Genomic DNA, 12,973 nt, shown 5'->3' with positions numbered 1-12,973 from the left:
ACAAACTGTTATGACTTAAGAGATAGGACCCCCATGGGGAAGGACAAACTGAACTGACCTGAGGACTTACTCTGGGATGTATGGTAAAAGCCCTGCTTGCCTTCAGAGCCCAGAGGACCAAGTTTTGGAATCTACATCTCTTGCTGTGTTTATCCCTGACCTATGTGCAGTCCTATACCTTGAACCCCTTTACAAGTTCTGCTAGTATGCTATCAGCTCTGCATTAAATGGGTCATTGTCTGTGGTCCTGTCTCTTTGTTCCTCTGCTGGGGAGGCCAGGGAGGTGATTCTCTGCCACCGATACATGCTTTGCGCATGTCCCACATCCGGAACTCACAGGGACGCCACCTGTGAGTTCACGAGTGTGTGTGTGATGCATTCGAGGACGCAGCTGTGAGTTCAAGATGGAAGGGAGGAGAACCTGCTTCTAGTTCCAAAAGGGCACCAGGCTTGCCAGCTGGGAGGTCACCATCTGGAGGGGGAATGAGCACCTGGATGTGGGCCTGTGGAGATGCAGAGGATTGGTGTAAGAAAAACGCAGTTTTGTTTGGGGCCAGACCATTTTGTTTTGTTTTGGTGCTCAGAGGCTACCCCAGCACAGAAGTGGGGTTTCTACCAGTAGTGGCCTGGAGACCAAAAGGTGTTGGGGACTGAGCTAGGGCACCCCGCATCCAAAGCATGAACTCCAACCCTTTTAGCAATCTCAAATTCTTCAGGTCCTTGTCGCACAGGTTCTAGAGCGGGTCGATGAAGTTCTGCTTGACCTCGATGTCCAGGGAGTCCTTCACCTCGGCCAGGCACTTCATGGACTCCCCTGCATCCAGCAGGGCGTCGCCGAAGTTGGACTAGCCGCCCAGTTCCTTGCCGTGGCGGAGCATGCACTCACCCAGCAGCCCCTTGGACTGCGGGTAGCCGGAGTTCTTCACCTGCCCACGGATCTTCGACACCGTGTTCAGCATGGTCAGATTGGCCCGCGAGGCTGGGTTGGGCTGCAGGTATTCAATGGTCCGGGCCAGCACTTCGGTCATGGCCTTGCTGGTGACATCCAGTCTCCTGCCCCCGCGCCTGGCTGTTCCTCGCCGGGGTCCCTTGGAGGGGAGCGGGTTGAGCTTTCCTCCCCGCCCTGACCAGGGCTCCGGCAGCCAAAGACCTCCAGGACCAGCCACCACCATGCTGAGACCACTCTCCGCACACATGAAGGTACTGGCAGAGGGACAAAGCCACGCGGGTTCCGGGGCCGAGATCTCCAAGCCTACTCGGATTGGAGTCGAGCATCTTCCACCCAGATCCTCCAAATTCCAGTAGGCGGGGGTCACACCCACCACCTGGCCCCCTGGCGCTGTGTAATCCCATCAACGGCCAAGACTCAGAGACTATAAAATCCAGCTCCCGGACGAGACCAGTGCAGTCTCCTGCCCCCGCGCCTGGCTGTTCCTCGCCGGGGCCCCTTGGAGGGGAGCGGGTTGAGCTTTCCTCCCCGCCCCGACCAGGGCTCCGGCAGCCAAAGACCTCCAGGACCAGCCACCACCATGCTGAGACCACTCTCGCACACATGAAGGTACTGGCAGAGGGACAAAGCCACGCAGGTTCCGGGGCCGAGATCTCCAAGCCTACTCGGATTGGGGTCGAGCATCCTCCACCCAGATCCTCCAAATTCCAGCAGGCGGGGGTCACACCCACCACCTGGCCCCCTGGCGCCGTGTAATCCCATCAACGGCCAAGACTCAGAGACTATAAAATCCAGCTCCCGGACGAGACCAGTGCAGTCTCCTGCCCCCGCGCCTGGCTGTTCCTCGCCGGGGCCCCTTGGAGGGGAGCGGGTTGAGCTTTCCTCCCCGCCCCGACCAGGGCTCCGGCAGCCAAAGACCTCCAGGATCAGCCACCACCATGCTGAGACCACTCTCCGCACACATGAAGGTACTGGCAGAGGGACAAAGCCACGCGGGTTCCGGGGCCGAGATCTCCAAGCCTACTCGGATTGGAGTCGAGCATCCTCCACCCAGATCCTCCAAATTCCAGTAGGCGGGGGTCACACCCACCACCTGGCCCCCTGGCGCTGTGTAATCCCATCAACGGCCAAGACTCAGAGACTATAAAATCCAGCTCCCGGAACCGCGCGGCCGCAAATCCGGCCACTCGACATCTTATCAGGACATCTTTTTATGACATCTCATTATCTCATTCCTACTTTGGACAAACTTGCAGGCTATTGATTGTAGCCTGCCCACAGGGCAGAGTCTGGCAAACTCCCCGTGGCGTACCAAATATGCCAAATACCAGTAACAATGATGGATCTCATTCTTCTAAAGAGCCTTGAATATAATCTCAGGGCTAGGATGAAAAAGACGTTACTGGGGCCTGCTCGAGGCAATCGACGAATAACAGGATGAATGAATGAATGAATGAATGAAAATTCTTCAGACTTCTAAGGATCACAAAGTTTGAACCAATTCTGCCCACTGTTTGGCTTAGCTTTAATTTTAACCACCATTGTTAGATAAACATTAATTTGTCCTTGTTCTTCCTGCAGGGAGCTTAGGTTTACTGAGTTACTCCCACAGCAGTGCTCCTGAGTCACACCCAGTTCCATCAGGCACTCCTAATCCCATATTGCTTTTTCTCTTTTCATGATTTAGCAATGTCTTTTTTTATACAGAAACAGGAAGACAGTTGATGCTATGCTTTTGTAACATGGAATTTATAGACTCTGAATAATATTTACTCCTGGGCATTCATCATATTTACTTAAGACTCGGTTGCCCTTATTTCCTAACACCCCCAAAAGGAGGGTCCCAGCAAGAGACTTGGATGGACCTAGGGCAAGCTGTAAGCTACCCTGACATTGAAAAGGGATGGACTAAGTATAAGAACTATAAGAGCCCCAAAAAGCCACAAAATGTGTAACTTAAGAGCCTAGACATGAAACAAACTGTCACGACCCAAAAAGAAGTAACTGAATAAAGACTCTGCTGGGGTTAGGAAAGACTAGCCTGGCCTGAGGACTGTAGTCTGGGATATATAGTGAAATGTCCCCAGGAAGAGCCAACCTTTAAGCTTAATATATCTCTTACTGTGTTCATACAAAATGATTAGAAATATTAGTAAGACAGCAGTCTCCTGCCCCCGCGCCTGACTGTCCTCCGCCGCTGGGGTCCCTTGGAGGGGAGCGGGTTGAGCTTTCCTTCCCGCCCCGACCAGGGCTCCGGCAGCCAAAGACCTCCAGGACCAGCCACCACCATGCTGAGACCACTCTCCGCACACATGAAGGTACTGGCAGAGGGACAAAGCCACGCGGGTTCCGGGGCCGAGATCTCCAAGCCTACTCAGATTGGAGTCGAGCATCCTCCACCCAGATCCTCCAAATTCCAGTAGGCGGGGGTCACACCCACCACCTGGCCCTCTGGCGCCGTGTAATCCCATCAATGGCCAAGACTCAGAGACTATAAAATCCAGCTCCCGGACGAGACCAGTGCAGTCTCCTGCCCCCGCGCCTGGCTGTTCCTCGCCGGGGCCCCTTGGAGGGGAGCGGGTTGAGCTTTCCTCCCCGCCCCGACCAGGGCTCCGGCAGCCGAAGACCTCCAGGACCAGCCACCACCATGCTGAGACCACTCTCCGCACACATGAAGGTACTGGCAGAGGGACAAAGTCACGCTACTGAATTCCAGGCTACCGAATGTAGCCTGCCCACACGGCAGAGTCTGGCAAACTCCCTGTGGCGTATCCAATATGCCAAATACCAGTAACAATGATGGGTCTCATTCTCCTAAAGAGCCTTGAATATAATCTCAGGGCTAGGATGAAGGAGACGTTACTGGGGCCTGCTCGAGGCAATTGACGATTAACAGGATGATTTGTGATTTGTGATTAGTAAGACAAAAATTCGATAGATTGTTTAAATGGATTACTAGCTAAGGAAAGAAGAAAGCAATATGTCCATAGATGGAACCTCACCTTTGAGTGGATCTCCTAGTAATCTAGAGTGCTGAACCCCCAGATGAGATTTTGTCCTTGAGTTAATCTTCTAGAAGAACTTCCCCTGAAGGAAGACTTTACATGTTTATTGTTATAATAAAGTTCAATCCCACCTATGTGTGCCTCCACCCTGCATGGTTTCTATATCCAACGCTCTAAGGAGGAGGAAATGGAAATATACAGTCACTGATTACCAACCAGCCTGGGGTCTCATTCCCTGTTGCTATTGGCTGACAACTGGCTGGCCTGGGGTTCTCGGCTACCACGGCTACCACCTGACTGTGTCACACGCCCACACTTTTTGAACTCACAACCACAATGAATCCTTTATATAACACAAGAAAGCCATAATCCTCCAACTCTAAAAAGTACAGGTCACTAATGATCCCTTATTGTGAGTTTACAAAGTAAAATGTGGGGGCTGTTGCTTTCCCTCTGTTGTATATGTTGTCAATACTTGCAGTTGTTTGGATAAACACAGTAAGAGACAAGGATCCCCAAACTTAGTTCTCTGGGCTCTGAGAACAAGCAAGGCTTTTACCGTAAACCCCAGACTAAGTCCTCAGGCCAGTTCAGCTTGTCCTTCCCCATGGGGGTTTGTCTCTTAAGTCATAACAGCTTGCATCTAGATCATGCATTTATGCTTTCTAGAATGTCCCATTTTGGTGCCGGGGTAGCTTTGCCACTTGCCCTGGGTCCATCCCTGTCCCATGGGGAGATCTCCCTTTTGGGCTGTTAGGAACTACCACAACTGAAGCCTGAGTCAAGTAGTTATGACCAATTAATTATGCCCAGGAGTAGATATATTTCAGAGTCAATCAACTCCCAAATATTAGGATCATAGCATTAATGGTCTTTCTGTGTTTAACCAAGTAACATTGCTCTATAGTAAAATATACAAAGGCAATAGGGGAAACAGGAATGCAGGTACAAATGCACAGCACTTCAAATACAAAACAGTACAAATACAAAGTCCAGAATTACCAGAAAGTTTTGGCTTATATGTAATCAAGATTGACTGGGGTAACTGTTACAAGGAGAAGTAAAATACAAAGGAAAGATTAAAGATACTTTAAATTAGGGATGCTAGCAAGGGCAGGACAAGCTTCTCTGAGAGGAGGAAAAGGGGCATTCACTGATGAAGCCTAAAACACTGAGGGTTAATATCCAACACTTATGATCGCCTGAATACTACCAGAAAGGATCCCTGAGCACAGAGTCAGGGGTAAGACTTGAACATCACAGGGTGTGGCCCCAAACCTACTCAACTCAATACATAAACCGCTTATAAGTAATATTCATCAAAATTTATTCACCTTTCACTAGTCCAATAATTACACTCCAAGCATTTTATTCACCCCTAAACTTAATTTCTATTTATTAATACAACTAACAAAACAACTAACACTAGCCATCTTCAACTCTAAAGAACAAGTATGAAGTCTAATTCTATTTACTGGCTCACAAATCTGTTCGGTCTTTCTCCCCATTTACTCACGCCCACTGCATGACTTCACAAATCTGAAAATGCATTCCTTTATAAGCAGACACAGTAACAACTGGTGTCTACCACAAAACAACATAACATTTTTCTCCACATCTCACTTCCAAATGTCTTTCTCTTTCCAGAGGCGATCCCCAGTATTGGCTTTTTGGTCTGACGTGAGCAGGAAACCAAAGACCATCACGCAGGTTTGGTTTGGTTTAGTATTGGGGTCACACCCAGCAGTGCTAAGGAACTGCTTCTGTCTCTGAGATTAGGGAAACACACAGAGTTGAGGCTTGAATCCGGGTCAGCCACATGCAAGGCAAGAGCTCTTTAACCCCTATCCAAACTATCACTCACACACATACTAGAGATTTTACAATAAAAGAGAAAAAGCTCTTGTTGGAAAGCCCGTTGCCTTCCCTTTGCTTCAGGAGAGTATTTCTAAAACCAGAAGTAGATGAAGAAAGAAGTCAGGAAGGTTTCTGCTTGGTTGCATTGGTTCAGTCCATCAGGATAAGCTGAGGACCCTTGAAGTCACTGTCCAGCTGGGCATCTTAATGGTAATGCTTTTAAACACAGGGTGAGGGGTCCTTAAATAAACTGGAAGAGAGTATCTGGGGCCACCTGGATGGTGACATCTTTCTGTTCATTTCTAGAGACAGCATACAAGTCATCATTTCTAGTTCTTTGTACTGGGCACTACCATAAAGGAACAGGGACATCGATGTCTATTTGTGCATTATTATTCCTGCAAAATATTTATGACGGATTTATGACTTCTGAAAACAACCCGGCAAAAACAATAGTATTTTTTTTTTTTTGCGTCACACCCAGAGATACACAGGGTTTACTCCTGGCTCTGCGCTCAGGAATCACCCCTAGCGGTGCTAGGGGACTATATGGGACCTGAGAATGGAACCCGGGTCAGCCGCATGCAAGGCCCCACCCACTGTGCTATTGCTCCAGCCCCCCAAAACAACAGTATCTTAGGAACAAGAGTATCAGAAGTGACTTGGAAAGAGTTCATCTCTGTTAGTAGAGATTTAGGGTGCTGCGCATCCTGCAAAGCCCCAGAACAACACTTCAGTCTTCAGTGAGAAGACTGGGTGACACTGATAGTGCTTGTCAAAGCCACTCATCTATTTTTCCTACCATAACTTCAACTGCAAGCCAACATTATCACCCATCACCCAATAACTGACCTAACTGGAGGAACACTGTCCTAATAAATATTAACTTCACAACATTATTTAACTATTCTTCAATTCACAGTAACTTTTAGCCTATGTGTCTGCATTACCAGCAAGCCTGTACTCAGATGATAAGAACTAACCACTAATAAACTCTTATCACACAGCAAATTCCATCTCCAGGACCTCCCTCTTAGGACCCTCACAGCTCTCCTCATAAATTCATCTTGGTAATATAATCTTCTTTCAGCCATTTCGTCTTTAGGCCAATGAGCCAACATATTGACCACTTATCAATGATGGTGAGGTATACTTTCAGTGGCCACATACCACACACCACTTGTTCAGGAAAAAGGACTCTAATATGGAATAATCCTGTTTCTCAGATTTCTTACCAGAGACTAGAGAGACAGTACAGTACACAGGGGTCTTGCCTTGCATGTGGTCAACCCAGGTTCAACCCCCAGCATCCCATATGGCCCCTGAACCCCACAGGCGTTGTTTCTGAGCACAGAGCCAGGATTCTTCTTACCCTGACCCGATGGTCAATAAGTTGGACAGATTTTGCCAGTTTCTTCTAATCTTTTTTTCTCATTTAAGCCCCTAACACTTGAATTAGGTGGCTGATGGCAGCTGACCTCCCACTAAACCTTCTCCAGTCTCTCTCCTAAATGCCTGCGTGTTATAGCCTCCCAGGAGTCTGTGACCTGAGTTTTTCACAGCTCAGAGAAGAAAACTGCACACGTGCTCCAAACTCCACTACAGCTGTCTGAGGCATGCCACCACATGCTACTGTTGCTGAAAACTATGACGCATCACTAACTATTCTCAGGTGGGATTCATGGCTCAATATTCTTCATAGCAAAAGGTCTTCATGTGCTGCACAAAACTGTTAGATCCTAGGACTAGAATGTGCAGAATTCACAGTGAAGTTCTCTACAACCTACACCTTTGACCACCCAAAGCCCTGTGGGTCCTCAGCACAGCAGCTCCAGCTAGATTCTGCGGCCGTCCATAGTGTGAGCCATGATTAGCAAAGCCACTAACATTACAGAGCCGGCCATCTCCTTATCCTGGCCCGAAGGTAATAACCCTAAGCACTTCTTTGGCACACCCAAAGACTTAAAATCACTCTCATCTCTTCCATCGGTCACAGGCACCAAGACCTGCAGCCTTCCTTATCGAACACCCCAGAGTTAATTAGCTACAGTCCCGTAGTAGCTACTGTAAGCTTCATATTTCTTGCTCAGCAAATTCAAACCACAAATGAACTCATGCAGAACTGTGGTTTGAGGTCACATGCTCCAAACACTGCTCACAATCACAGCACCATGATGGCTGGAGCAAGACCTACCAGATCAGCTTCCTCGAAAACACACCTGAGTGTGTGCTACTCAGGCTCTGATGTCACCACACTCTGATACGACTGATCATTGGCCCTGCCTCTACTGTTTACATGTTAATGCCTACAAAAACAGGACAACGCACATAGCACAATACAGCATAAAATCATTTATGTGAGAAATGCTCTTGTGCTGGCTTCTACTCATTAGCCCTCCTAATTCTATCACTTAGGGGCTGGAGCAATAGCACAGCAGGTAGGGCGTTTGCCTTGCATATGGCTGACGCAGGTTCGATTCCCGGCATCCCATATGGTCCCCTGAGCACTGCCAGGAGTAATTCCTGAGGTCAGAGCCAGCAGTAACCCCTATGCATCGCCAGGTGTGACCCCAAAAAAAGCAAAACAAACAAACAAACAAACAAAAAACCCCTATCACTTAACCCCTGACTCATTTTGGTGCCCATTTACTGCTACCTCAGAGTAATAAAACATGAATCCTGGGGGCTGGAGAGATAGCACAGCGGGTAGGGCATTTGCCTTGCACGCGGCTGGCGTGGGTTCAATTCCCAGCATTCCATAGGGTCCCCTGAGCACCGTCAGGAGTAACTCCTGAGTGCAGAGCCAGGAGTAACCCCTGTGCATCGCCAGGTGTGACCCAAAAAGCAAAAAACAAAAACAGAAACATGAATCCTATAACAGAAATTTGTAACTTATATTTACCAATAAAGTATGCAAGGAATGTTCATTTGTGCTCCATATACACATCTTCTAAATAGAAATAATTCATCTTGGAACCCAAAAAATTGGTGCAACTCCAACTGAAAAAGCAAATCTTTTCACCTTCTCTATAGTTACCGTAACAATCATAGCAGCCAACACAAATGCTTAGAAAAAACACCCTGAACTGCAGAGAGCTCGAGAGCCGAGCACATGGGACTCTGGGGTTCATCCCTGGTGCTGCACGGTCCCCCGAGTGTCTTGGAAATCTCCTCCACTCTCCCCCACCCCTGAGCACGCCAGGAGCAAACCTTACTTCCAACCCAGTCCAGCACAAGCTCAGGATAAAAACTAGCCCCTGAGCACCAGTGGGTGTGGCTCAAAAACAAACTAAACCCCAACCTCCCCGCAAAACAACATAACCCACATCCTTACCATATTAAAACTGTAACATCATAATCTCACTGCTCATTCCTAGTATTTATGTTTTCAGGACAGGAAATAATTATGTCAAAGTGACTTTTTTAAAAGAAAATTTTATTTCATAGTTTACAATATTTGATTACATTTAATATTCAAACACCAATCCCACCACCATACACCTTCCCACCACATTTCCATTCTGTACCCTAATCCCTGCCCCAAAGCTTAAATAATATAGCATTTCCCTCGAAGGTTGGGTGCCTCCTACTTTGTATCCCATCAAATGTAGTTGGGTCCTCTTGGAGTATGGGTAGGGGGTATCCTATGAAGTGTCAAATTCGGCCTAGTGACCCAGGAATAGGTTTACTTGTGGGTGAGGCTCGGCCCGAGCGTGTGCAGAGCAGCTGTGAGAATGGCAGTGGTTCTGGGTTTTCAGCTGCCAGGGCTGGGTCCCTTGGGGCAGGGAGTGGTCTCACCCACCCCATTCTGGGGTGCCCTGAGTGAAACAGCCTGGCACGGGGTCCGGTGGCATGGTTATGGCGAGTGTTATGTTATGCTCTCTTCCCGGAGAAAAGGACATGCGACCTGGATGGTGGCCGATGACAAGATTATCTGGCACCAGCCAGAGGTGGCTTATGGCCATGACTGCTGAGTCGCCGGAGACATCAACGTGACTCTTAACTCTTCAGACCCTAAAATTATAACCTAGCTTTTTGGTTTGCAGCCACAGTCAGCAGTGCTCAGAGGTAACTCTTGGGTTTGCACTCAGAACTCACTCCTGGTGGTGTTTGGGGAGCCATTAGGGAGCCATTGGGGAGCCGACCTGGGTCGGCTGCATGCCAGGCAAGCATCCTACTTGCTGTACTCTCTCTCCAGCCCTAACCTAGACTTTTTTTGTAAGGACGCACTCAGTAGTATTTAGGAGTCACTCCTGGTGGTGCCCAGATTGCATGGGGGTCGAGAGCGTGCAAAGCAAGCACTGAAGCCCAGTACAATCTCTCCAGCCCTCACCGCGCCGTGTTTTGTTTTGTGGTAAGGCCATTCCTATCAATCCTCAGCCTGGGCTGGGGTAGGTGCTCCGGCTGGAGATGCTTGGGGGCTCCCTGGACTACACCAAACAACACTGGGCTGGGAAACAGTGCTGGGGAGTGACCAAACAGCTTCTGACTTTTGCTTCCACATGTGTGCCACACTGAGGTCAGCTCACCTGGATATTCCCTGCTCACTGCTGTACCCATTAATTCTATCCTAAGGAATGACAGTGTGCTTCAAAACTACAAGGCACTGATGCTACAGTGAAAGGCTTACAGCCCACCAGCTTCAGAAGTCTACGCTCTGCTCCCAAAATAATCTCAGGTACAAGTTTGAGTAGCAAATCTAAAATGTGCCTCAAAGGGGCTGGAGTGATAGCACAACGGGTAGGGCGTTTGCCTTGCACGCGGCCAACCCGGGTTCGATTCTCAGCATCCCATATGGCCCCCCAAGCACGGCCAGGAGTAATTCCTGAGTGCATGAACCAGGAGTAACCCCTGTGCATCGCTGGGTGTGACCCAAAAAGCAAATAAATAAATAAATAAATAAGTAAATAAAAATTTTAAAAAATGTGCCTCAAAGAGGGATGAAAATATTTTGATTCTGGGCCATACTTGGTGGTACTCAGAGAACCATGCAGAACTCGGGATCAAATCCAAGATTCCCACATGCTAAGCACATCTGCCAGCCCTGTGAGCCATCTGCCTGGTTCAAGTTGCATTTTACAATACAGGATGAGGTACGTGGTTAAACGATTAGTGTTGACAAATTTAAATTATTCATACATACTACTGATGTCCTAGAAAGGATAAAAAGGAAACTGATCCAATCTTTCCAAAGCCTATAATTACTATTTTTTGGATATTATAACCAGGAATTTAGCTGAAGGCCTCATATATCTGAGGAATGCACTCTACTATCGACGTTACCTATCTTTATTCAGATGACGTATTGACTGCTTGGTGGTTTCTAATAACCTTTTTGATAGATGTGAATTTTATTGGAAAATCCACTGCAAAAGACACCGACATGGAGATGCTGGTGGAGGGAAAGGGGTGCTGGTGATGGGATTGGTGTTGGAACATGTTACGCCTGTAGCAACTCTATTATGAACACCTTTGTTAATCCTGGGGTCTACAGTAAACATTCCTGGAGGGGGAAGGGGTATAGAAAAAAACAGGTCTCAAACCCTGTTAGGGGAGTGTAAAATTTATAAACTCAACTCTAGAATTACTAAAATGATGCACTAAAATAAATGTAAAAACTCATAAAATACGAAGCCCTTAAAAATCACTGCAACTTGCATGGAACTAGCCGGGACCATGCTGAAGACAGCGGAGGCAAAGAGCAGAGCTCGTAGGGTGTGTACAAGACACACAATCAGAGAATAAGGATGGTCAACAAAAGGGGAAAGAAATCAGAAACTCTTGAGTCCAGAGAGATAGGCCTCTGCATGGCATACGGTCCCCCCAGCACAGTCGGGGTCACTCCAGAGCAGAGCGCTAGTCAGGACGTGGCCCAGACAAAAAGCCCCTTTGGTCAGCTGCGCAGACAACGTCCAGGCTGCGGACGCCCGCGCCCTGACAGTGCTATGCGGGCGCTGGCAGGGAGAGGAATCACAGAGCTGGTCAGCAAAGGCCGGCGGAGCCAGGGCTGGTCAGCAAGGGTCAGACGAGCCAGGGGTGGTCAGCAGGGGCTGGTGGAGCCAGGGCTGGTCAGCAGGGGCCGGCAGAGCCAGGGCTTGTCAGCAGGGGCCGGCAGAGCCAGGGTTGGCCAGCAGAGGCCGGCAGAGCCAGGGCTGGTCAGCAGGGGCTGGCAGAGCCAGGGCTGGTCAGCAAGGGTCAGTGGAGCCAGGGCTGGTCAGCAGGGGCCGGCAGAGCCAGGGCAGGTCAGCAGGGGCCAGTGGACCAGGATGGGCAGCAGGGGTCAGTGGAGCCAGGGCTGGTCAGCAGGGGCCGGCAGAGCCAGGGCTGGTCAGCAGGAGCTGGCAGAGCCAGGGCTGGTCAGCAAGGGTCAGTGGAGCCAGGGCTGGCCAGCAGGGGCCGGCAGAGCCAGGGCTGGTCAGCAGGGGCTGGCGGAGCCAGGACTGGTCAGCGAGGGCCAGTGGAGCCAGGGCTGGTCAGCAGGGGCCGGCGGGAGGACCCCGCCCCTGCTCCGGGCCGGCCCCGGCTCCATCCTCAGCGGCTCCCGAGGGGCGCCCAAGCGGGACCGGGGCCGGGGGTCTGGCGAGGGGCGCCCGAGTGGTCGCACGCGGGACAGGCCCGGGCCGGGGGGAGGGTCTCCTGCCGCCCCTGGGCCCCGCCAGGCCCCCCGAGCGCGTCCGGGCGGCGCGGCGCACTCACTTGTCCAGCAGCGGGCTGACCCGGGCGCCCGACACCGCGTCCACGCTCGCCATCCTCCGGCGCGGCCCCATAACGGCCGCGGCCACCGCTCCGGCCGCCTCCCGTGCGCGGCGCACACGCGTGACGCCACGGCCGCGCCGGCGCACGCGCGTGACGTCATGCCGCCCTGGCGGGGCGGGACCCGCGGGCGGCGCGCTCGCGTGACGTCACGGCTGCGCCGGCGGGGCCGGGCGGGGCCGGGCCTGCGGGCGCTGGAGCGCTCGGCGCACACGCGTGACGTCACGCCCGCGCCCGCGGGGCGGGGCCTGCGGGCGGCGCGCTCGACGCATGCGCGGGCGCGGGGCGGCGCGGAGCCCTCCGGAGGCGTCGGCGGTGAGAGGGGCGGCCGTGGGCGCTCTCCGTCCCCCCGCACCCACCCCCTCGCTGCTCGACCCCTCAGCCCGCCCTCCGGCCGCCGCGAAGCCGG

The 12,973-nt window shown here is 50.9% G+C and overlaps 1 protein-coding gene across 1 annotated transcript in view; it reads right to left on the bottom strand.

The window, feature by feature from the left end:
* Window positions 1-12,641, bottom strand: part of AMN1 (antagonist of mitotic exit network 1 homolog) — a 30,464-nt gene extending 17,823 nt beyond the window's left edge. The window contains exon 1 of the mRNA XM_056107824.1: window positions 12,508-12,641. Coding sequence (XP_055963799.1) covers window positions 12,508-12,578 — 71 coding nt within the window. The 5' untranslated portion in view covers window positions 12,579-12,641. The remainder of the gene's footprint in view (window positions 1-12,507) is intronic.
* Window positions 12,642-12,973: the final 332 nt, after the last annotated feature.

Source organism: Sorex fumeus, unplaced genomic scaffold, assembly GCF_029834395.1.
Source record: "Sorex fumeus unplaced genomic scaffold, SorFum_2.1 ptg000177l, whole genome shotgun sequence".
Taxonomy (NCBI): Eukaryota; Metazoa; Chordata; class Mammalia; order Eulipotyphla; family Soricidae; genus Sorex; species Sorex fumeus.
Note: the sequence above shows the minus strand (reverse complement) of the source record. Positions and strands in the feature narration are given on the sequence as shown.